Source organism: Pan troglodytes, chromosome 8 (assembly GCF_028858775.2).
Source record: "Pan troglodytes isolate AG18354 chromosome 8, NHGRI_mPanTro3-v2.0_pri, whole genome shotgun sequence".
Classification (NCBI taxonomy): Eukaryota; Metazoa; Chordata; class Mammalia; order Primates; family Hominidae; genus Pan; species Pan troglodytes.
The window spans coordinates 26,194,846-26,220,614 of record NC_072406.2 but is presented as its reverse complement, the minus strand read 5'-3'; the positions used below and the strand labels follow the sequence as shown (position 1 = coordinate 26,220,614).

The following is a 25,769-nucleotide window of genomic DNA, read 5'->3' as shown; positions in this document are numbered from 1 at the left end:
CAAATAAAAGAATGCAGGCTAACACGTTCTTTGCAAACTTACTACAGGGTATGAAGAAAGGACACAAAGACAGGAGCAGCCTGTCTTCGAGGTGGCATCACTTCTGCATCCAGCCCAGGATTAAAACCCGGAGCAACTGGCAAGCGGAAATGTTAACGAAAAGGGCATCTGCGTAGCGTGCCAACCTGCCGTGCCACGTAAAGCACGGTCCAGTGACCCAAAACATTTCTGCTCCCAAATACATTTGGAAAATGCTGACCTACTGCCTAGAAAAGTTCGATCGGCATTCTTGCACACTGCTGTTTTAGAGGGAAGCCCTAAACGATATCTGAAAGCATTTGCTTTATTTTCATCAGCAATGCTTTAGAATCTCGACAGCCCGGAAAAAAGTTATTTCACGACGTGAAGCTCCCCCCTCGATGTCAATTCGAACACATCCAGGGTTGCGGCTGCCATGTTCGCTCGAACATGTGCAGGACAAACAATGCAACCAGCGGGGGAACCGTAAACCTTTTTCCTCGACTTCCTACCACGCACATGGAGTGTTCAAGAAACTTTGCAGGACGTCTCCACATTTCACGAGGCTCCCGTGAACTCCGGAGCCGAGCTAAACAATAGGAAGGACAGATGCTGGGAGTCCCCAAGCATCTAACGCGCCGTTTGTGTTTTCAAAAAACCTCTGCCTGGCGCCCAGGCGGCTTTTCCTGGGCTCCTAGCCTCCTGTGCAAATTGTTCCCATGGTCATTGTCTTCCAGGACGCTCCGCTGCGCATTCGGGGAGCAGGGACAGCGCCCCGCAGAGCGCCGCGCGGTCGAGCCCGGCCAGGTGGCGGAAACGTTCCCGGCCCTTGCAGCGGGGCCCGGGAAAAAGGTGGCCCGGGCGCCAAGGGCGGCTGCCAATGCAACTCGCAACTTTTGAAATCAATCCTTTTTTGCATCATGCAACGGATGCCACCGCTCCTCGGGTTTGCAACCCCCCACCCCTCCCCCGAGACCAATCATTGCCGCGCTCGGGGCTGCACGGCGCCCCCGCCCCCTTCCCGGGCCGCACGCCGCCACCCAGCAGCCCGGGCCGCCTCTTAAAGGGAGGTGGCCGGCCTTAAAGGACCCCCGCGCGCCCAGCCGGCGGGAGCGCGGCGGCCCGGCTCCCGCAGGGCCGCGCCGAGGCAGGCGAGCCCCCGCGGCGCCCAGGCGCGGGCCCGGGCCCCCGCCGCCGCCGCCGCCGTCGGGCGCGGCATTTTTATTCAGGCGACGCTTAAGGGAGCCCGGCCGCGCCCGGTGCATTGTGGGAGCGGCCCGCGGCCCGTTTTCGGGAGGAGGCGGAGGGCGCAAAGCGAGCCGGTAAGCGGCGGGCCCGGCGCGGGGGGGAGGCGCAGGCTTAAAGGGGAATCTGGGTCCGCAGGCCCGCGGCGGCCGTTGCAAATCCCCCTCCGGGCCGCCCGGGACCGCCGGGGAGCCGCGCGCCGCCGGCCCCGCCAGCCCTGCCTGGAGAGGGGCAGCGCCGGGCTTGGTGGGGCCGCTTTAAAAAAGAAGCGCCGCCCGCGCCGCCGCCGCCGCCGCCGCGCGGGGCCGGGGAAGGAGGGAGGGAGGGCGGGGAGGAGCGGAGGGGAGGGCGGCGGCGGCCACGCAGGGGTTAATTTTTTCGCCCGCCGACATTTTTGCGCGGCGGCGGCGGCGGCCCGTGCGCGCGGCGGGAGCGGCCGGCCTGGGGTCCCGGCGTGCCTCCGGGGCCTCCCCGCCTCCCCTTTTCTCCGCGCGGGCCCTGTCGACCCGGGGCGGGTGGGTGCCGGCGTCCTCCCCGGCTCCTGGGCCGCACGCGCGGTGCCCGCCGGCTCCCGCCGCCTCCCGCCGGCCCGAACAGGGATGGCCCGGCCGGGGCCCCGAGCTGCCGCCTCCGCCCCGCCGCCGGCCCGCAGCCCGGGCCTGCTGGGCCTTCCGAGGCGGCGGCGAGGGCCTGAGCCTGAGCCTGAAGGTGTCCCCGGGTTCCTTGCTCCCCTCCCCGGCCGCCTCCGACGCGGGCGTCCTGGAGAGCGCGCCCCATTGTGCGGGGCCGGCGGGGAGGTAGGTCCGGGGTTGGCGGGGCAGCACGCCGGGCCCACCCCGCTGACCGGCTCCCCGGCTCCCCACGCTCGTTGGAGGAAAAAAAAAAAACCAAACCATGGAAATGTGCCCGGGAAGGAAAGGGCTAAACGTTGCTTTAAATATTCATGCCATTGTTTTAAAGGCGTAAACATGTGGCTGCGGGGTCGCCGGGCACCGTCCCTTATTAATGCAAATGGATCCCCCTGGTTCCCTAATCACTGCACATTTCCCCCAGCACCCCCCTCCCTTCCCATGCTCTCCAAAAATGTAAGAATCTAGTACTTTTTTCATTAGGATGTGAGGCTGATTTGTGTCCTTAGTACCATTTGGAATTTTAAATCTGAGCGCCTTCCTGATACAAGGTGTTTTAAACTTTTTTCCACCCTTAAAACTCTTGAGAAGATAGTAATTTAAAAGGAAGTGATAGCCACACAATTCCCCTCCCCACCTTTTTGGGAGCCAGGAGAGGAATAGATAGGAGGTAGGAAAATAACTGGATGCCTCGTGAGTTGGATTTTTTCTTTTTCTTTTTTTTTTCCTGGTAGGGGTGAGGCTGTGTTAAATGCGAGGTGTTTTTTGAGGAAAGGACTTTGTTGTTTTTGTTGAAACGCCTTCCAAGTCAAAGTGGTATTCAAACTTTCCCATAACTCTAAGATGGCTTCAAAATTCTCGTCTCTTGTCACTTGCGGCCAGCGCCTGCTCTTTTTGGGCAGGGAGACTTCTTGGAATCGTGTTCGAAGGCTGACTCCTGTTCAGTTGTTACGTTTCCCACCGAAATCATTGCTCATCTCAAACCGTGTTTTCGTGAAGACGGTTTGGATTACTGCCCAAACTCGGGCTTCGTGAGATTTATGAGCGATGTGCGTCCCAAGGGATGGAAAACTCTATAAATGGGAATTATGTTCTTAATCATAAATTTTATAGGAGAAACCGACCTTAAAACTTGGGGTGTTTGTAATTCTAGTCCCAATAAAGTATCAGTCTGGAGGTTTGTAAACTCGAGGAACACATGTTGTTTTTTCCTTTAGCCCCAAAGGCTAAAAAACGTAGGAGTGCTTGTTCCAGAAACCTAACGGTGGTACACAGGGCCGAAATGCTGGTGATTTAGTATGGCTTAATTTATTGTTTCGGTTCTGCAATGAAATGTCAATGAGGAGTAGCATATTTTGTTAATGATGTGTTACTAGTTTGTTGGGCTGGATGTTTGCTTTCTAGGAAATAGCACTGCGTGAAAACATCAGAGAACTTTCCAGGCTTTCGCCTGAAGAACACAGACCTTACTGTGTTAAACTGCCACTGTAGTTTTTAAGTTGTGCCCTTTAGAGAGGACTCCTATTAGTTTTGGATTGCGTTGTATATTTTTTTATTTTTTATTTGAGACGGAGTCTCACTCTCGCCCAGGCTGGAGTGCAGTGGCTCGATCTCGGCTCACTGCAACCTCCGCCTCCCAGGTTCAAGCGATTCTCTTGCCTCAGCCTCCCAAGTAGCTGGGATTACAGGTGCGCACCACCACGCCCAGCTAATTTTTATATTTTTAGTAGAGACGGGGTTTCGCCATGCTGGCCAGGCTGGTGTCCTGACTTCAGGTGATCCACCCGCGTTGGCCTCCCAAAGTGCCGAGATTGTAGGCATGAGCCACCACGCCCAACCTTGTGTTGTATATTCTTTGGGCTCAGAGGGAAAACGTGTTTTTCTAAAATTAGGATTTAGCATCGTGAAGAATTTTGTCCAATGCATTTACATTAATGCCCTTTTCTGACAAGTTTGTATTGGGCGTTTCATTCTTCTATGTGATGAAGCAAAAGATTTTGCGGAAAAGTCACCTTAGCGAGGACCGCCGCTTTCTGAACCACAGTGCTTCCAGGTTGACACATGAAGTGCCCAGAGGTGCTGTTCTAATGCTGAGTCCTAGAAGAACCTTTGGGGTTTGCTGTTCAAGGTGGCATGGTGTCATGTGAACCTGCAGGCTGGCCCTCTTGCCACAGTTAAAACCACAGTCCAGATGTCAGATTTTGCATAGATGTCTGTGCTGACACAGTCCCTTTATGAAAAGATCTATTTTGTCATATGCACTGCTGTGGTGAATATAAGTGGTCTTGATGATTTCAGCCCTTGTCACATTGACTTTTCGCTGTCATGTATTCACTTGATTCGCTGGCAGGTTCCAGTGGGAATTCTTTTCATGGCATCTTTGTGTTTTGGTGACACCCAGGTGGATCCATAAAGAACCCAGCCAACCCGCAGAGGGAGGGGAGGGGCTGAGCTGTGAGGAGAGCGGGGCCCAAGAACCATGTCTACGCGGGAGTCCTTTAACCCGGAAAGTTACGAATTGGACAAAAGCTTCCGGCTAACCAGATTCACTGAACTGAAGGGCACAGGCTGCAAAGTGCCCCAAGATGTCCTGCAAAAATTGCTGGAATCTTTACAGGAGAACCACTTCCAAGAAGATGAGCAGTTTCTGGGAGCCGTTATGCCAAGGCTTGGTAGGTAACCCAGTGTTTCTTTGATGGTCTGTGATCCAATCAGTGAGTCAAAAACTGGATTTCTCGCCTCCCATATTGCCTGTTTATTTTTTATTATTAATTTTTTTGCTTTTATAGATTTGGGTAATACACATGCAGTTTTGTTACATGAATATATTACATAATGGTGAAGACTAGGCTCTTAGTGTAGCCATCACCCAAATAGTGTACATCGTACCCCTCTGTTATTTTTTTTTAATTTTTGTGGGAAGGATTAGAAGAGCAATCAATGTTATGATTGCTATGTTATGTTCTTGTAACTTATGTAGAGAAAGTACTTGAAACGCATCAAGAGGGGTACTCTTGACAGTTTTTAAATCATGGAGTATGCAATTGAGATTGTTATTACAGTAAAAACTTTTTAATTTTTATTTTCAATTTTAATTAAATTGAATTTTCTGTTAGCTGAAGATTAAGCAGAAATACTTTATTCCCTTTTCCTAAAAGGACTCCTAAAATGCTCACATTCCCTTCATTGCCCTAGGAAAGGCGGTTCCAGCCTTAGGGTTCTTGTGCCGTACTTGGATGGCAGTGACTGTGTCAGGAGGGCATTGGGGTTCTCTGCAGGGTGCATCGGGCGAAAAGCGTGTTGTGGTGAGGAGGTGGGACTGCTCCAGACCCAGGACTGGATGGATCTGTTCTTGACCCCAGGATGTCATCTGGAACCAGGGCAATGTCTTTTTCTTTACTACATTCCTGATGTCATGAGTGATTTCACTTTTCCCAAACACAGAGCTTAGAAACAAATTCTGGGCTCCTGGGATATTGTTTATTCATGTTTCTTGTGCAGTTTATTAAGTACACAGTACAAGACTGTGATCACTTTTCTTGTGTTGGACGCATAGTTTCGGAGGTTTGGATGTTCGATAATTACTGTGTGACTTAATCAGTTTTCTTCCTTTTTTTTTGTAATGGATTCTCACTCTGTCACCCAGGCTGGAGTGCAGTGGCGTGATCTTGGCTCACTGCAACCTCTGCCTCCTGGGTTCATGCAATTCTTCTGCCTCAGCCTCTTGAGTAGCTGGGATTATAGGCCCCTGTCACCATGCCCGGCTAATTTTTGTATTTTTAGTAGAGATGGAGTTTTACCATGTTGGCCAGGCTGTTCTCGAACTCCTGACCTCAGGTGATCTGCCTGCCTCAGCCTCCCAAAGTGCTGGGATTACAGGTGTAAGCCACCACACCCAGCCAAGGTTTTCATTTCATTTGTTTTTGCCCATTATTTTGTAAGGTTCATTGGTTATGAGCCTGGGGTCTCCTTTACTCCCAGATAGAGAAAGCAGATAAAAGCAGACTTGCTTTTGTTGGAAAGGAAGAAATGTTACACCCCAGTCTCTGGTGACCTGCAGGACTTTGAGGAGCTCAGTTTGAAAACAGTTCCTGCCGTCCAGCTGATGGCCAAGCTGTGGAGAAATACCACGTGAGCGAGCTGGGTTTGATGTTGGCTTATTTGTCGAGAAATGAGAATATACTGAGGAAGCTGTTAGATAACTGTCAAGAAAAAAAGCTATTAATACTTAATGCTCAAAAACCAATGAAATTAAAACATTACGGGATAAAGTAAGAATTACTATTTATAACTTCCTCTGGCACAGTTACTTACTAGTCACTCATATAATGTCATGAATGTCACCCAGCCCTCCTGAGCCTCAGCTTCCTAATCTATAAAATAATAATTGCTGTTTGGGGTTGGGTGCGGTGGCTCACACCTGTAATCCCAGCACTTTGGGAGGTCAAGATGGGCGGATCACTCAAGGTCAGGAGTTCAAGACCAGCCTGGGCAAAATGGTGAAACCCGTCTCTACTGAAAATATAAAAGTTACCTGGACTTGCTGGTGTACACCTGTAGTTTCAGCTACTCGGGAGGCTGAGGTGGGAGGATCCCTTGAGCCCGGGAGGCAGAGGCTACAGTGAGCTGAGGTCACACCACTGTACTGCGGCCTGGGAGACAGAGTGAGACCCTGCCTCAAAAAAAAAAAAAAGATTACTGTTTTGCATTGTTGTACCAAAAATGTGTGTAGGTGTGCCATGTATGTCTGTACTTACATATATAATACATGTATGTGTATACTCTCTGTACACCAGTATATATGGTATATATGTATGGGTGTTTTTCACCTTTTTTGTTGTTGTTGTTGAGATGAAGTCTCACTGTGTCGCCCAGGCCGGAGTGCAGTGGCACAATCTCAGCTCACTGCAACCTCCGCTTCCCAGGTTCAAGCAATGATCTCCTGCCTCTGCCTCCCAAGTAGCTGGGACTACAGGCGCATGCCACCACACCCAGCTAAATTTTTTTGTGTTTTTAGTAGAGACGGGGTTTCACGGTGTTGGCCAGGCTGGTCTCAAGCTCCTGAGCTCAGGTTATCCACCCACCTCAGCCTCCCAAAGTGCTGGGATTACAGGCGTGAGCCACCGCACCCGGCTGTATGTTTATTTTTTTAACTTTTTTTTTTTTTTTGAGACGGAGTCTTGCTCTGTCGCCCAGGCTGGAGTGCAGTGGCGCGATCTCCGCTTATTGCAAGCTCCGCCTCCCAGGTTCACGCCATCCTCCTGCCTCAGCCTCCCAAGTAGCTGGGACTACAGGCGCCGGCCACCATGCCTGGCTAATTTTTTGTATTTTTAGTAGAGACGGGGTTTCACAGTGGTCTCGATCTCCTGACCTCGTGATCCACCTGTCTCGGCCTCCCAAAGTGCTGGGATTACAGGCGTGAGACACCGCACCCGGCCATCTTTTTTTTTCTTGAGATAGAGTCTCACTCCATCACCCAGGCTTGAGTACAGTGGTGCAATCTCAACTCACTGCAACCTCTGCTTCCCGGGTTCAAGGCCCTCCCAGGCCTGATTCTCATGCCTCAGCCTCCCTCCAAGTAGCTGGAATGACAGACGCGCACCACCACACCCAGCTAATTTTTTTGTATTTTTAATAGAGTTAGGGTTTCACTATGTTGGTCAGGCTGGTCTGGAACTCCTGACTCTTAAGTGATCCGCCCACCTCGGCCTCCCAAAGTGCTGGGATTAAAGGCATGAGCCCCCGCACCCGGCCTGTTTATGTTTTTAACTTTTTTCTAATTAAATGTCATGTTTTCTGGCTTCAAAAATGGTGTTAATTGAAGGGTTAACCAAAATAGCTTTTAAATGTACACACGATTACTAAATGTGTCCTAATTAAAGAAATGTTGAAAGAAGTGTGCCTTAGAACCGGAGACATTTGTTGCCTGGTGCCTAGGAGCTATCAAGTAATGATTGCTGCTGCTGGGGGTGGGGTGCGGTGCGGGGGTTGGGGGTGGGTAGTGGTGTGATAACTTAGGTTGTCTTTCTGATGGAGGATGTCAGTATTGCTGAAAACCTTCCAGCAAGTTTGCCCATTGCCTCCTGGTCATTAAACCTAAACTGTTCTGTCTAGTATTTAAGGCTTCCCCGACCCTGTGGCATTTTCCTCTGTTCCCAGTTACCATCCCTCTGGACCGTCCCTCTGTCTTTCCATTTGAAACGCTAGTTTTTCAAGGCCTATGGGCATCTCAGGCTCACCCCTTCTCTCTTCCTTCCTTGAAATGTGATTGGTGATTTCTAAACCAATCACTGCAGACCAATGCTGTCCAAAAATACAATGCAAGCCACATGTGTAATTTTCAAATTTAAAGTAATATTTTTAAAAACCCGATAACAAAAATCAGGTGGAGTTAATTATAATCTATTTTATTTAGCACAATATATAAAAATGTCTTTTCAGTATGTATATATAAGACATTATTAATGAGATGTTGGTTTTTGGTACTAGGTGTTTAAAATCAGTTGTCTGTTTTATACTTACAGCACCTGTTTGTCAGATGCGCAGCCACCCCCTGTGTCTAGTGTCAACCACATTGGACAGCACCAGACCCTATTCTAGTAGACTATGGTGGCACAGGTGTGAAAGAGAAACCATGGATAACAGAGCTGCTTTTCAGCCCTAGGGGCGTGCTCAAGAGTCCCCCGTTACTCTGATCAAAGGACTTGCTAAGTTTAGAAATAAAGCGCTTTACAAATCAAATGTATGTAATTCAAATTTAAGATTATTCAAATTAAGAACATTTAAAGCTAACATTCAGCAACAATTTTAGTGTCTCTTTCAGTAGTCCTCCAGTTTAAATGGAAGCCTGAAAGAAAACTGCCTCTTACTGTTTTCCAAAGTGAATAATAATATACTCAGAATAACCAGTTGTCGGAATTTAATTTGTCGGATTCTCCATTTAGGGAGAATCCATTGAGTTAAAGAGTGGTATTTCTATTTAGGTGCTAAAGAGTGTGGTGAGACAAATTTCTGAGAGGTTGTGCCCATGGGCTGTTTACGTGAATTATCTCACACGTTCTCCTCTGACAAATGAAAACTGATCCAGTGCCTGAAATTGTTGAAACTTGCCATTCTGAACTTCACTTCACTTCTCCATTCCCTAAGCGAGGTCTTCCAGCAAGAGTTTCTGCTTTGTTATGTAGTGTGATAAAAATCAGCCTGTCTTCACAGACTATGGCTTTTTATTGAGTGCGATTTCATTTTTGCGGCAGGAAAGATCTGGTGCCTCCATGACCGGCCTCTGTGAGGTCTGCTGCTGTCATGAGACCAAGTGAGGCAGTGGTTCACGGCCCTTTCACTTACGCAGAATATTAAAGGTCGTTTTAGTGCGATTCAGATATGATTTAAACTTGTTTGAAATTCTGAATTTACAGGGTAGATTCAGGCACATAATTTGCTTCCTTTTGTCCTAATTCTGGCTTTTTCCCTGCTTTTGGCTATTGGGCTGCAAAGTAGAAGTACAGCATCCCCCTCTGTATCTGCGGAATCCTCGTAGGGGATTCAACCAACCACAGACTGAAAATATGCAGGGAAAGAAGTGGATGGTTGCATCTCAACATGCACAGACTTTTTTTTGTCTTGTCATTATTCCCTAAACAGTACAGCATAACAAATACTTACATCGCATTCACATCATATTGGGTGTCATAGGTGATCTAGAGATGATTTAAGGTATGTGAGAAGCTGTGTGTAGGTTATATGCAAATATTGGGACATTTCAAATCAGGGATTTGAGCATCTGTGGATGTTGGTGTCTGTGGGAGTCCTGGAACCAGTCCCCCACAGATACCAAGGAACAGCTGTCCTCATAAGAGGACAGAAGAGTGTCCTTCTGAGGGGTGTAGGGCTGCTCACTGTGTTCAGCTTTCTTGGTGGGAATGCTAGTCTGAGTTTGTAAAATGCCTGCATTACAAGTAATTTTGAAAGGAGTACAGCCTTATCTCCAAGACAAGGAGTAGCTTATCTTGACTACTACTGGTGGTCTTGGGACCCCTCTGACATAGATGCCAGAGTGTTTATATCCAGGCTTGATTGGAAATTTCCGTTGAATTGTCGATTGGGATTTGTCCTTTCATTTCATGTGTGTGTGTCATTTTCACTTTTGACTAAAATGTATAAGTAATAATAGCATTTTTCAATGTAAAAATATTTTACATAGTTTCTGATGGGACAATACGATAATGTCTATAAAGATGTACGCAAAATAACTATAGTTAAGATAACCCAAGTTCCATTTATAGGATTCTCATCTTCAAAGAAGTTGTATATGGTACCAGTCACACGCTACAGTAATACAGTAAAATAATAAAAGTCATACAGTGAAAAAGATTTTTATTCAAGGCATCATTAAGGATTAAAACTATGCCATATTGGAGTTGAGTCTTGATGAGTAACATTTTCATTGGTATTTTCTATCCTAAGCTGGATATGTTTCACGTTTATTTCAGTTACGCTTCTTGATAGGAAACACATGGCTTCATTGGCAGCCTGCAGTTTCCATAAGTATCTTATGAGCTCTTCCTGTTCAGAGCACTGGTGATATAAAATGAAATGGCTTTCCCGTTTTATTTTTGGATGCTAATGACTTCCATCTCCACAGGCATTGGAATGGATACTTGTGTCATTCCTTTGAGGCATGGTGGGCTTTCCTTGGTTCAAACCACAGATTACATTTACCCGATCGTAGACGACCCTTACATGATGGTAAGCGTGAGCCGATGTGTTTTTGTGACTGGAAGGGCTTATTCGTTTGGTTTGGGTTGTGGCTGGGGTTTTGTATGTATCTGTGGGGTTTTGGTTTTATTTCTGTTATATCCCGACTATACTGCCCCACCCTACCCAGACTCCTGCAGTTGCTGAAGTCGGGCCTGTCCCCTGCCCACACTTGGCACTGGGCATAAAGCAATTAGGGAGGAAGCAGGGAAGGCCCTCTGCTGCTGTTGCACCTGAGTACATGCTGTGAGTAAGAACACCTCTTGTTTAGTAGCGTGTCAATGGCCTGTTTTTGTCATTTTCTTCTTTCTTGCACCTTCTCTTCTTTGACATTGGTAACCTCCATCACCCCTGTGTTTTAGGCTGGAGATGTTACTGTCCTGTAATAGGACTGATCCTAAATGTTTCCTTCAAGAGATTAAGGAGCTAGTATCTCATCACAATTAGATGCCTCAAACATTAATTCAGATATCTGGTTAATTCACTCAACCCAGCCACCTGCACACCCACCACCGTGTGATGTGCCGCTGTACATAGTAGGTTTCTGACCACTGAGTTAAAGTTCCTGGCTACTGATGATACACTGCTGAGGTGTGTTCCCCAGTTGTTCACTGCGTAGTTGCAGCCAGCCACCCTTTGATCCACCCAACCTTTAACCCCAATTTGCCACCACCCAGGAGGAGCCAGTGGAGAGACTAGGAAAATCCGGTTTGCTATAAAATGCCAGGTGTTCTTCGTGTGTGGCAAGGACAGTGGGATCAGGCTGCACTGTAGGGACTTTATCATGAGGCAGCCACGTGGGGGGTGTTCACCCTCAGGTACCAGTGACAAATACCAGATTATTGGAAACCTATATTTCTTCCGCACATCCGTCCGTTTTCTCCTCTGGAGCAATACTCTTGAGACTGGGCAGGTAAGCCACAGCCCAGGTCCCACATGACCAGGTGGCAGGGATGGCTAAAACCACAGTCCATTGTTTTCCAGCATCTCCTAAAATGAGAACACCCAGAACAGAAGGGGCGCTAAATCACCACCCCCCTAACTAGCGATTGGCTTGTGCGAGTTGTAGACCACCTGTTGGCCTTGTGGACTGGCTTGATGGTACTGAAAGTGCGGCCACACCACAGATGGTTGTTGAGCTGCATTGCTGACCTCCAGGAATGTATAAGAAAGCATAAAGCAAGCAATTAAACAGCTATTGGAAATGATAACACTTGGGAGTTTGATTATCCTTATGTCAGAAGGAAAATTTGTATTTTCTCTTTATTGTCTACAAAAGATAAAAATTTAGATAAGGGCAACTTAACTTTTAAAAATCTCCAGTGGCAATAAAAAAATCTTCATTACCACATTTCTGTTGAATTGTATTTTAAAGTTCCTAATAAAATGACATCATTTACTGGGAAATGCTTCTTTTTCTTTTGAAAACAATATGACTTCAGCCCTGGGTATTTTTTTATTTGTTTCTTAAGATGATTTTTCTGTTTATCTCATACATCCTTGAAAAGAAGCTACAAAATTTTTTTTTGTTTTTTTTTTGTTGTTGTTGTTTATTGACAGAGTCTTGCTCTGTTGCCCAGGCTAGAGTGCAGTGGCACGATCTCAGCTTACTGCAACCTCCACCTCGCAGGTTCAAGCAATTCTCATGCCTCAGGCTCCCAAGTAGCTGAGACTACAGGTGTACACCACCATGCCCAGCTAATTTTTATATTTTTAGCAGAAACAGCATTTTGCCATGTTGGCCAGGCTGGTCTTTAACTCCTGGCCTCAAGTGATCCACCTGATTCGGCCTCTCAAATTGCTGGGATTACAGGCGTGAGCTATCACACCCAGCCTAAGCTGCAGACATTACTTAATCCAAGTGCACAAAGACTATCTCCGTCTCTATAACCACTAAAGCCAGCCATTTTTAGAATCTGTTTGGGATATGTGGCTGTTTCCAACTTTTCTTTAGGAGAGTTGTTTGCAGGCTTTTTCGCTCCATAGCTCTTCCACCAAGACTGTCGGTTCTAACCTTGCTTCTCCTCCTCATTCGCTGCACATATACCCCTTCCCCTATCTAAATAAATTGCAGACTTCTAAAATTTAGAATGGAGAAAAACTGGTACATTCTTTGTCCTGCACAAGAAAGAGGTGGTAACAGGAATGTCTGAGAAAAAACGAATGGCCTAGTGACTCTGTGATGCAGGAAAGGTTGCCAGTCTGCAAATCATAGAAACTGAGGACCCCATCCCAGTAGCTGCTACTCCTGGAAAGTCCCCACGTTCTCTGTGGAGTCCACTCCATGGCTCACTCAGTTTCTGCAGATGGAAAGTCCCCGGTCGTCCTTTCTCACGTTTCCCTCTCTTCCCAGGGCAGGATAGCGTGTGCCAATGTCCTCAGTGACCTCTATGCAATGGGGGTCACGGAATGTGACAATATGCTGATGCTCCTTGGAGTCAGTAATAAAATGACCGACAGGGTAAGTAGGAGCTACCTGGCTGCTGCCTGGTCCGTGTTGTCCCGGTGGCATCTCTGGCCTTGGTTAGACTTGGTTTCCCATCTAGAAAGCGAGGAGCCCAGGCCATATGGCTCCCTGCACTCCTTCTGGCTCTCCACTTTTTGGCAGTTACCAGTAAATTAAAATGAGGAAGCCTGGCCTATTCATCTCTGCACTTCTGCCACCTGCTCCCTTTCTCTCTTCCCAGTAGACTGAAACCAAGACTTTTTTTTTTTTTTTGAGACAGGAGTCTCACTCTGTCGCCCAGGCTGGAGTGTAGTGGCGCAATCTCAGTCCACTGCAACCTCCGCCTCCCGGGTTCAAGCAATTCTCCTGCCTCAGCCTCCCAAGTAGCTGGGATTACAGGCATGTACCACCACACCTGGCTAATTTGTGTATTTTTATTAGAGACAGGGTTTTATCACGTTGGCCAGGCTGTTCTCGAACTCCTGACCTCAGGTAATCCACCTGTCTCAGCATCCCAAAGTGCTGGGTTTGCAGGCGTGAAACACCGTGCCCGGCCCAAGGCATTTGTGTATATATTTTTTTGTTTTATTGAGACAGAGTCTCACTCTGTCACCCAGGCTAGAGTGTAGTGGCACAAGCTCAGCTCACTGCAACCTCCACCTCCCAGGTTCAAGCGATTCTCCTGCCTCAGCCTCCCAAGTAGCTGGGATTACAGGGGCACACCAGCACCCCCAGCTAATTTTTATATTTTCAGTAGAGACGGGGTTTCACCATGTTGGTCAGGCTGGTCTCGAACTCCTGAGCTCGTGATCCGCCCACCTCGGCCTCCCAAACTGCTGGGATTATAGGCATGAGCCACCGCGCCCGACCTGTGCATTTTTTAAAATAAAGTTTTGGCCATAGTAATGGTGCCTCAGTGTGAATCAGGCACAGCCTTACAGATGTGGGACACGTGGCACTTAGAGGGCACTCCCTCTGCTGTGGCTGGGGATGTCGTGGATGTAGATGGTGACAGGGGATAGGGCCACCAGGGGCTCACACCTCTGTGTCATCGCCTAGCATTCTGTGCCCTTGCTGCCTGAACCTGTTCTTTGAACCAGAGATGAATTCCTATTTAGATAGACAGGTACTTGTTTTTGTCCCAAGAGCCCCCAGCAGTTTGCCCTGCCTTAGAGAAACTTGAGTTTCCAGTAGGCTCTTTCCTGCCCTTGAACATGGGCTGTAGTCATCAGTGGTGCATGGTGGTCTTGGCGCAGGCTCTGTCAGTGTGGGTTACTCGTAGCCTGCAGCCAAGCCTTGGTAGGATGGATGCCTACTGCAGGGCAGGGGACCTGTGCTTAGGAAGCCAGTCTTGAGATTCTCGAGGAGCACTGGACAGCTGGCTTCCAGCAGTCATCAGACCTAGGGCTGGTCCTGTGCACTGAGTCCAGACAATGTTGGTGTCTGGGCTTTATTTACATTGTTGTCTAGAACATCTTCCAGCATTGGATAAAATGATGACAATGTGAAATATTTTCTAGCTTTTGTTTTTGTTTGTTTTTGAGACAAGATCTCCCTGTGTTGCCCAGGTTGGAGTGCAGTGGTGTGATGAGAGCTCACTGCAGCAGCCTCAGCCTCCCGGGCTCAAGACATCCTCCCACTTCAGCCTCTGGAATAGCTGGGACCACAGGCACATGCCACCACACCAAGCAATGTTTTTTTTTTTTTTTTTTGAGATGAAGTCTCACTCTTGTGCCCAGGGCTGGAGTGCAGTGGTGCGATCTTGGCTAACTGCAACCTCTGCCTCCCGGGTTCAAGCAATTCTCCTGCCTCAGTCTCCCAAGTAGCTGGGATTACAGGCGCATGCTACCACACCCGGCTAATTTTTGTATTTTTAGTAGAGACGGGGTTTCACCATGTTGGCCAGGCTGGTCTCAAACTCCTGACCTCAGGTGATCTGCCCGCCTCAGCCTCCCAAACTGCTGGGAATACAGGCATGAGCCACTGTGCCCGGTCACCCAGCAATTTTTACATGTTTTGTAGAGAAAGGGGTCTGTCTGCGTTGCCCAGACTGGTCTTAAACTCCTGGGCTCAAGCTCTCTGCCCACCTCGGACTCCCAAAGTGCTGGAATTACAGGCCTGAGCGATTATGCCTGGCCCCTAACAACCTTCCCTGTCTGTAAACTTTGAGGACTTCCTTTAGGATTTTATGGTTCTTTTTATAACGGTAAGTGTAAAAACCTTATTTTCTGGGTTTTGAACAGAATTCTTTGACTTTTTATTTGTACCTTTTTCAACCTTAGGAAAGGGATAAAGTGATGCCTCTGATTATCCAAGGTTTTAAAGACGCAGCTGAGGAAGCAGGAACATCTGTAACAGGCGGCCAAACAGTACTAAACCCCTGGATTGTCCTGGGAGGAGTGGCTACCACTGTCTGCCAGCCCAATGAATTTATCATGTAAGTTGATTTTTGTTTCATATCACCTGACCTGTTTTTCTCTCTCCTCTCTTTTTAAAAATTGATGTATTAAGGTCAGGTGCAGTGGCTCACGCATATAATCCCAGACTTTGGTAGGCCGAGGCGGGCAGATCACCTGAGGTCAGGAGTTTGAGACCAGCCTGGCCAACGTGGCGAAACCCTGTCTCTACTAAAAATACAAAAATTAGCCAGGCATGGTGGCGCAAGCCTGTAGTTTCAGCTACTCTGGAGGCTGAGGCAGGAGAATCGCTTGAACCCCAGGGGTGGAGGTTGCAGTGAGCTGAGATCATGTCCCTGCGCTCTAGCCTGGGCAACAGAACAAGATTCTGTCTCCAAAAAAAAAAAAAAGACAAGAACGCAAGGCTGGGCGCGGTGGCTCATGCCTGTAATCCCAGCGCTTTTGGAGGCCAAGGCGGGTGGATCACCTGAGGTCGGGAGTTTGAGACCAGCCTGACCAACATGGAGAAACCCCGTCTCTACTAAAAATACACAATTAGCCGGGCATGATGGTACATGCCTGTAATCCCAGCTACTTGGGAGGCTGAGGCAGAAGAATCACTTGAACCCAGGAGGCGGAGGCTGCAGTGAGCCAAGATCGCGCCACTGCACTCCAGCCTGGGCAACAAGAGCGAAACTCCATCTCAAAAAAAAAAAAAATAGATGTATTAAGATATAATTTGCGTACTATACCATTCACCCATTTGAAGAGTCAGTGGTTTGGAGTATACTCAGAGTTGTACAGCCATTACCGGAGTTGATGTTAGGATGTTTTCATCACTGCAGGAAGAAACCCCATCCTCCTCTGCTCTCACTGTTCACTCCTCCTGCTCCATCCTGGATTTTGTCACTTAGCATAGTATTAGCATACTTTTAAGGGTCATCTATTTTGTAGCATGTGTCAGTATTTTAATCCTATTTTTAAGACATTTTAGATGTTTTTGTTTTTGTTTTTGAGACGGAGTCTTACTCTGTCGCCCAGGCTGGAGTGCAGTGGCATGATCTCGGCTCACTGCAAGCTCCATCTCCCGGGTTCACGCCATTCTCCTGCCTCAGCTTCCCGAGTAGCTGGGACTACAGGCGCCTGCCACCACGCCCGGCTAATTTTTTGTATTTTTAGTAGAGATGGGGTTTCACCATGTTAGGCAGGATGGTCTCGATCTCCTGACTCATGATCCGACCGCCTCAGCCTCCCAAAGTGCTGGGATTACAGGCGTGAGCCACCACGCCCGGCTGACATTTTAGGTTTTTTAGTTGAAGTATAATTCACATAACAAAATTTCACATAACATAGAATTCAGCATTTTGAAGTACACAATGTGTTGGTTTTTAGTATTGACAAGGTTGTGCACCCATCACCACTATCCAATTCCAGAATGTTATCATCACCCCAAAAAGAAGCCCTGTAGCTCACTCCCATTTCCCTCCTGCTCCCATCCTCTGGCAACCAAGAATGTGCTTTTGTCTCTAAGGATTTGCCTGTTCTGGACATTGTATGGAAATGGAATCGTGCAGTATGACATGCTGTGTCTGGCTTCATTCCCATAGCGGAATGTTTTCCGGGTCCATCCGTGTTGTGGCATGAATCAGTATTGCATTCCTTTCCATGGCTGTATAATCCATTGCATGGATGGACCCTGCTTTATTTAGCCATTCCTCAGGTGACGGACCTTTGGGTTGTTTCCACCTATTAGGAATGATGCTGCCATGAACATTCTAAGTTTTTGTGTGGACATAAGTTCCAGTCTCTTGGGTGTATACCTAAGAATTGACTGGGTCATGTGGTAATTATGTTTAACTTGAGGAATCATCAGACTGGTCTCCAACATGGCTGCGCCATTTTACGTTCCCAGCAGCAATGTATGAGGATTCCAATTTCTCTGTGACCCCTCCAGTACTTGTTTTCCTGTCTCTTTTGGATTCTAGCCAGACTACTGGGTGTGAAGTGGAATGTCTTTGTGGTTTTGATTTGTGTCTGCCTGATGACTGATGAGGCCGAGCATCTTTTCATGTGCTTACCACCCATTTGTGTATCTTCTTTGGAGAAGTTTCTTTCCACGTTTGATGTCTTGTTAAGAAAAGTCAGTCTTTTGGCTGGGCATGGTGGCTCATGCCTGTAATCCCAGCACTTTGGGAAGCCAAGACGGGTGGATCATCTGAGGTCAGGAGTTCAAGACCACCCTGGCCAACATGGTGAAACCCTGTCTCTACTAAAAATACAAAAAATTAGCTGGGCACGATGGCAGGCGCCTGTAATCCAGCTACTCAGGAGACTGAGGAGAGTCGTTTGAACCCGGGAGGCGGAGGTTGCAGTGAGTCAAGATCGTGCCACTGTACTCCAGCCTGGGTGACAGAGTGAAACTCAGTCTCAAAAAAAAAAAAGATCTAGAACTAGAAATACCATTTGACCCAGCAATCCCATTACTGGGTATATACCCAAAGGATTATAAATCATGCTGCTATAAAGACGCATGCACACATGTTTATTGCAGCACTATTCACAATAGCTAAGACTTGGAACCAACTCAAATGTCCATCAATGATAGACTGGATTAAGAAAATGTGGCACATACACACCATGGAATACTATGCAGCCGTAAAAAAGGATGAGTTCATGTACTTTGCAGGGAGATGGATGAAGCTGGAAACCATCATTCTAAGCAAACTATCAAAAGGACAGAAAACCAAACGCCGCATGTTCTCACTCATAGGTGGGAGTTGAACAATGAGAACACTTGGACACAGGGCGGGTAACATCACACACCAGGGCCTGTCGGGGGTAGGGGGCTGGGGGAGGGATAGCATTAGGAGATATACCTAATGTAAAGGACGGGTTGATGGGTGCAGCAAACCAACATGGCACATGTATACCTATGTAACAAACCTGCATGTTGTGTACATGTACCCTAGAACTTAAAGTATAATTTTAAAAAATTAAAAAAGAACATCAACTTTATGGTACAACTGAGTCTGAATTCGAAGACATTTATGTCTTCAGGTCTGGTTTTTGGAAAACAAGTTTCTTGCGTAGTCACAGAATTCTATTTTTCAAAGCTGAGAGTGGATACAAATGATATAGGTTGAGCTGGGGAGCTGGGTGTTGGTATTGAAGTCTGTGGCCCTGGCTTTGTTTTCATCGACTTGGGTGAGTACCTGAGGAGGCCAGCATCGGGGAATGGAACGATTCAGGAGCTCAGCTGCTGAAGCTGCGAAAGGCACAACTCTCAGACCTGCTTCCTGGTAGTGTGAATGCAAGTCTGGTAGATGTTTCATTCGGGGCACCAGTTGTCATCTTTTAGAGGTGCCTTTTTAGTATTGCCTTCTGTCTCTAAGACAGGGACCACCAAGGCATCTGGGTGCCAGGTAGGAAACTCACCATCGGTCAGTCTGAGTTTGAGAACCTGGAGGCAGAAATCACCAAGACATTAGACCCACAGATTGCCTGCAAATCCACCAAACCCCTGGGCCGAAAAATCCGTCCTGAGTCTCTAGCATATCAGTGATCATAAAGAAGCACTCTCTGTTTCAGAAGCTTTTGAATGCTAGTGGGTCTGTAGTGAAAATTACACATACACTCGTATGTGGTCGAGGGGAAATCTGGGCCTGATGAAACGTTTGAAGGCTAAATGTTTCATTCTTTTTAAAAATATGTATATTATTTTTGAAATGGGGTCCTTGTTGTGTTGCCCAGGCTGGTCCTGAACTCCTGGGCTCAAATGATCCTCCCATCTTGCTGGGGTTACAGAAATGAGCCACTGTGTCCAGCCTGACGGCTGAATGTTTTGTTCCAGCAATAGCCTCAGTAGCAGGTTGCAAGGCTCTGTCCCATACATGCTGGTAGTTGGCTTCAATTTAAGTAAATGCAAAGGCAGATATATTTTTGACAGATTATTCCTTCTCTTGTGTTAATAACAATGAGCTCATCTCCTTGGTTAGTTTGGCTAGAACATGCCCTTTTCTTTTCTTCAGGCCAGACAATGCAGTGCCAGGGGACGTGCTGGTGTTGACAAAACCCCTGGGGACACAGGTGGCAGTGGCTGTGCACCAGTGGCTGGATATCGTGAGTAAACCACTGCTGTGATGGGAGGGAGGGGAATGGTACGTTTGCAGGTAATTTTTGTTGGCGGATTTGGGAAATGAGGTTTTTTAGTTTCATATCCAGGGAGTTAATATTAGTCAAGTCCTTAAAGAAATCCTAGGAATTGTTCATAGTCTTTAAATAACAGTTTTGCATATTGAATGCTTGATTGCAGTAGGTAAGCCCCAGCTTGGAGCTTTAAGATTTTTCTGTAAAGAATTTGCTCGGCAGGGGGTTAGCTTTGTTTACTTGGCCCTGAGATAGCTTCGTCTTTCATGTCTTAAACATCACTAAGAAATAATATGAAGGAGAATTGGTGGAAGGCGTAGTGTTTGGGGTATAAATAAAACCAGGGTTATTGACAGTTTAAATTGTTTTATGCAGTTTTTGGTTGTTTTTGTTTGGTAGTTTTGTCTTTTTAAACTGATTAGTAACTCAGAACATTTTGATAAATAATTCTCTTGTGCAGAATGAATCTATCTATAATGAGGATATGTCTCATGAGTCATTTTTCCAGTGAGCTATAATCATACTTTAAGATTGGTTTTCTTCATTGCCGTAACAACTCACAAATTAATAAGATTGGGGTATATTCTCACATATCATGGTGCATTTAATTTCTACAACTATCATCTGAAACTACCAGTCCTGAGAAACAGTTGAAAGAATAATCAATAATTGCACGTCTTTCATCAACCTGGTATATCTTAGCTTTTCATGTAGCAGGGTAGAGAAATTCTCTAAGGCTGCCACGTTCTTTAGCAGTTTTTCCCTCCTCCCCCTGTGATGGGGAGCAGAGCAGAAGGCCACTGCGGGGATGTTGCGCAGAGGTGCCTTCCAGCCCCACCTCCCAGGCCTGAGCTAGCAGGGAACTGGAAGCAAGTGAGGCAGGGAGTGTCAGGGATGGGGGAGCCTTTCTCCACTAGCAGGACACTACACTGCATGTACAGCAGTGCCACCGTGTGTCCCGCTAGACTACACATACCCAATAAATCACAGCATTTGATTACAGAAATGTGGGATGAGAACAGAAAAGACGCCATGCTGACAGGTCTAATGGACACCTAAAATACTATCCACAGAAAAACCAGAGTTGGAAAATTCAGTTTTCTGAATTAAAGTCCCTAGAAGTTAAATAAGAAAAAGTTGCTGTTTTTCTCAGTTGCTAGAAGTAAAGATTAATCACATTTTCCTCTCTTTCTCTCCCTCACCTACATTTCTATTATCAGCCTGAGAAATGGAATAAGATTAAACTAGTGGTCACCCAAGAAGATGTAGAGCTGGCCTACCAGGAGGCGATGATGAACATGGCGAGGCTCAACAGGACAGGTATGACAGGTGGGAAGGGCGCTTCGGTCCCAGGGGTCCAAGACAGTAAATGTCTTAGGCTTTTCTGGCCACATACTGTCTCAGGGTAGGTGGCCAGGTTTTTGGCCAGTGACTACAGACCGTCTTCTCCTGGTACCAGGTTGGCATTCCATAGATCACTGCAGATGGTCCCTGACTTACAGTGCTTTATAATTAAGAAGGAAGTCCTAACTTCTGACATACCAGAGGAACTATTTCTAGAAAGCATTTGTGTGGGTTACCTGTGTAAGATTTGGAAGCAAACCATTCAGAATGGAAATTTAGAAAGTTTAAGATACTGGAGCTATTTCCAGAACATAACCTTGGAAGTCTAGAAGTGCCCCCACTCCCACCCATCCCCTGCATTCCTGCTTAGGTGTAACCACTGAATTTTGTGTTTATTTTCTTGCATTTTAGAAGATTTTTATTGCACAGGCCTTGTGTTCTTAAGCAGCAAATTAGTTTTGCATTTTTTTTACTTGTTTTTTTCACCATTGTTCCTGAGAGTCTCCTTGTTACATGTAGCTGTAGTAGATTCCTTTTGGCTGTGTTGATTTTTCCACTGGCTTCTCTGCTCTCCTGTTTCACACTGGGGCGACTGCTAGGGACCTCCTTGGCCCAGCCCTCTGAGGCACGTGTAAGAGATCAGTACTGGCTCAGCTTTTATAGATAGTGCCAAACTGTCTTCCAAAGTGTTCACCACAGTTTACAATGGCACACTATGTTTAGAAAGCGTTTTTTAATATGTCTTCTCTTCCCATTTATTTTATACATTTTTTCTACTATAAAAGAATTACATGCTTATTATAGAAAAGTTTTTAGAAAATGGAAAATAGTACAGAAAAAAGTTGTCCATAGTCCCTCCACCCAAAACAGCTCCAGCTAGCATTTTTATGTATTCTTCCAGGACTTTTTTTCATGTTTGGCTGGTGATTTACTATTGTTGTTTTAAAGTAGTGGTTAGTATAAGTTTTCACTATGTAATGGTTAGTATAAGTATATGTATTTGGAGTGCCTGCTTTTGTTGTTTTGACATGACTACTGTTTCCCATATTATGTATCCTAGTAAACTTTTTTTTTTTTTTTTTTTTTGAGATAGAATCTAACTCTGTCGCCCAGGCTGGAGTGCATTGGTGTGATCTCGGCTCGCTGCAACTGCCACCTACCAGGTTCAAGCAGTTCTGTTGCCTCAGCCTTCCCAGTAGCTGGGACTACAGGCACGCATCACCATGCCCGGTGGATTTTTGTATTTTTGGTAGAGACAGGGTTTCACTATGTTGGCCAGGCTGGTCTCGAACTCCTGACCTCAGGTGATCTACCCTCCTTGGCCTCCCAAGGTGCTGGGATTATAGGCGTGAGCCACAGTACACATAATTTTTAATGACTAAATAATGTTCTACCAGAGAAATGTACCACAATTATCTTTTACCTATTGTTTTACAATTCATTTGGAAATAAAAATTTTCTGTAATTTGTTGTTACTTGTAAGAAAGTTATAGCCAGGCACAGTGGCTCACACCTATAATCCAGCACTTTGGGAGGTTGAGGCAGGAGGATCACTTGAGTCCAGCAGTTGGAGACCAGCCTAGGCAACATAGTGAGACCCCATCTCGTCTCTTTAGCTGCGCCTGGTGCATTCCTGTAGTCTAAGCTACTCGAGAGGCTGAGGTGGGAGGATTACTTGAGCCCAGGATGTTGAGACTGCAGTGAGTGGTGATCATACCCCTACGCTTCAGCCTGGGTGACAGGGTGAGACCATGTCTCAAAAAAAAAAAAAAGTTATAGATCAGAGGAACAGAATAGAGAATCCAGAGGTAGGTCCATATTATAGTCAACTGATTTTTTTTTTTTTTTTTTTTTTTGAGATGGAGTTTTGCTCTTTCGCCCAGGCTGAAGTGCAGTGGCAGGATCTTGGCTCACCGCAACCTCCGCCTTCCGACTTCAAGTGATTCTTCTGCCGCAGCCTCCCAAGTAGCTGGGATTATAGGCGCCTGCCACCACACCTGGCTAATTTTTGTATTTTTAGTAGAGATGGGTTTTCACCATGTTGGCCAGGCTAGTCTTGAACCCCTGACCTTGTGATCCGCCTGTCTCCGCCTCCCAAAGTACTGGGATTACAGGCGTGAGCCACTGCACCTGGCCTAGTCAACTGATTTTTGACAAAGGAGTAAAGGCAATTCATTGGAGAAAAGAGTCTTTTCACCAAATGGTGCTGGAACAAGTGGACATTCACATGAAGAAAATTATTCTGGATGCAGATCTTACACCTTTCATGAAGATTAACTCAAAATGAATGTTTAGTGTGTTTTCACACTGCTATAAATAGCCAAGACTGGATAATTTATTTATTCGTTTATTATTATTATTATTATTTTTTTTTTGAGACTGAGTCTCGCTCTTTCGCCCAGGCTGGAGTGCAGTGGTGCTATCTTGGCTCACTGCAAGCTCTGTCTTCTGGGTTCTCGCCATTCTCCTGCCTCAGCCTCCCGAGTAGCTGGGACCATAGGCGCCCGCCACTGCGCCCTGCTAATTTTTTGTATTTTTGGTAGATAACAGGGTTTCACCGTGTTAGCCAGGATGGTCTCGATCTCCTGACCTCGTGATCTGCCCGCCTCGGCCTCCCAAAGTGCTGGGATTACAGGCATGAGCCACTGTGCCCGGCCTATTATTATTTTTTTGTAGACAGAGTCTCACTATGTCACCCAGGCTGGAGTGCAGTGGGGCGATCTCGGCTCACTGCAACCTGTGCCTCTCAGGTTCAAGCGATTCTCCTGCCTCAGCCTCTGGAGTAGCTGGGATTACAGGGCGCACGCCACCACACCCCACTAATTTTGGTATTTTTAGTAGAGACGGGGTTTCACCATGTTGGTCAGGCTGGTCTTGAACTCCTGACCTTGGCCTCCCAAAGTGCTGGAATTGCAGGCGTGAGCCACCATGCCCAGCTGACTGGGTAATTTATAAAGGAAAGAGGTTTAATTTACTCACAGTTTCACATGGCTGGGGAGGCCTCAGGAAACTTACAGTCGTGGCAGATGGTGAAGGGGAAACAGGCACCTAGGTTCTTCATGAGGCAGCAGGACAGAGAAGAGCAGGGGAAACTGCCACTTACAAAACCATCAGATCTCATGAGAATTCATTCACCCTGACGAGAACAGCACGAGGGAAACCGCCCTCATGATTCAGTCACCTCCCACCAGGTCCCTCTCTTGACATGTGGGGATTACAATTCGAGATGAGATTTAGGTGGGGACACAGAGCCAGACCATATTGATGATTCGTAGACCTAAATAAAACACAACAATATAAAACTGGAAGAAGGTAACATCAGAGAAAATTTAGGTGGCTTTGGGTTTGGTGATGACTTTATAACACCAAAAGCACTATCTATTTAAAAATTGCTAAGTTTGGCTTTATTAATATAAAAAACTTCTGCTCGGTGAAAAACACTGTTAAGGAAATGAAAAGACAAGCCACAGACTGGGAGAAAAATTTTGCCAAACACATACCTGTTCAAGGTCAGGTATCCACAATATACAAAGGACTCTTAAAACTCAATAATGAAAAACAACTCAATTTAAACATGGCCCAAAGACCTTGACAGACACCATGAAAGAAGATAACGCAGATGGCAAATAAGCATAAAAGGAAACCTTCAGTGTGGTACGTCAATAGGGAACTGTAGATTAAAGCAGTGATTGAGATGCCACCACATACCTGTTAGAATGGCTAAAATCCAAAACACTGAGAATAGCCTGGGCAACATGGTGAAACCCCATCTCTACCAAAAAAATACAAAAAATTAGCTGGGCATGGTGGCTTGCGCCTTAGTCCCAGCTACTTGGGAAGCTGAGGTGGGAGGATCCCTTGAGCCCAGGAGGTCGAGGCTGCAGTAAGCTGTGATCGCACCACCTCACTCCAGCCTGGGTGACAAAGTGAGACCCTGTCTCAAAAAAAAACCCAAAAACACTGATAATACCAACTGCTGGCAAGGATGTAGAGAAACAGGAAGGAACTCTCATTTATTACTGGTAGGACTGAAAACTGGCACAGCCACTTTAAAAGTCAGTTTGGCAGTTTCTTATGAAACTAAATATGTTATTATATGATGCAGCGATTGTGCTCCTTGATATTCACTCAAAAAAGTTGAAAACTTACATTCACACAAAAGCCTGCAGACGAATGTTCATAGCAGCAGCATTCATAATTGCCAAAACTTGGAAGCAGCCATTCATTTCTTCAGTAGGTGAGTGGATGAATGGATAAACAAAATGTAGTGTATCTGTATGATGGTATATTATTGAGCAGTAAAAAGAAATGAGCTATCAAGCCATGAAAAGATGTGGAGGAATCTTAAGTGCATATTACTAAGTGAAAGAAGCCAGTCTGAAAAAGCTCCATACAGAAGGATTCCAACTGCATGACATTCTGCAAAACTGTAGAGATGCAGAAAAGATCAGTGGTGGCCAGAGGTTATCGGAGAGGAAGGGGATCAGGTAGAGCACTGAGGATTTGTTACTTCCTACTTAATTTCTTTCTAAACGCAAAACTGCTCCAAAAAATAAAGTCTATAAATTTTTAAAAAATTAAATAATAGGTCGGGTGAATGGATAATTAAATAATAGTAGGTGAGTGGATGAATGGATAAACAAAATGTATCTGTAGTATGGAATATTATTGAGCAGTGGCTCACACTTGTAATCCCAGCGCTTTGGGAGGCTGAGGCAGGACGATTGCCTGAGCCCAAGTGCAGTGAGTTATGATCATGCCACTGCACTCCAGCCTGGTCAATAGAGCAAG

The 25,769-nt window shown here is 46.4% G+C and overlaps 1 protein-coding gene across 4 annotated transcripts in view; it reads left to right on the top strand.

The window, feature by feature from the left end:
- Positions 1–1,046: 1,046 nt before the first annotated feature.
- The window catches only part of SEPHS1 (selenophosphate synthetase 1), a 31,351-nt gene continuing 6,628 nt past the window's right edge, over positions 1,047–25,769 (top strand). For 2 of the 4 annotated variants that reach the window (XM_024346122.3, XM_024346120.3), the window contains exons 1-7: positions 1,047–1,340; positions 4,294–4,564; positions 10,534–10,637; positions 13,000–13,107; positions 15,375–15,529; positions 19,517–19,607; positions 20,855–20,954. In XM_024346122.3, coding sequence (XP_024201890.1) covers positions 4,372–4,564; positions 10,534–10,637; positions 13,000–13,107; positions 15,375–15,529; positions 19,517–19,607; positions 20,855–20,954 — 751 coding nt within the window. In that variant the 5' untranslated portion in view covers positions 1,047–1,340; positions 4,294–4,371. 4 annotated transcript variants of the gene reach the window in all.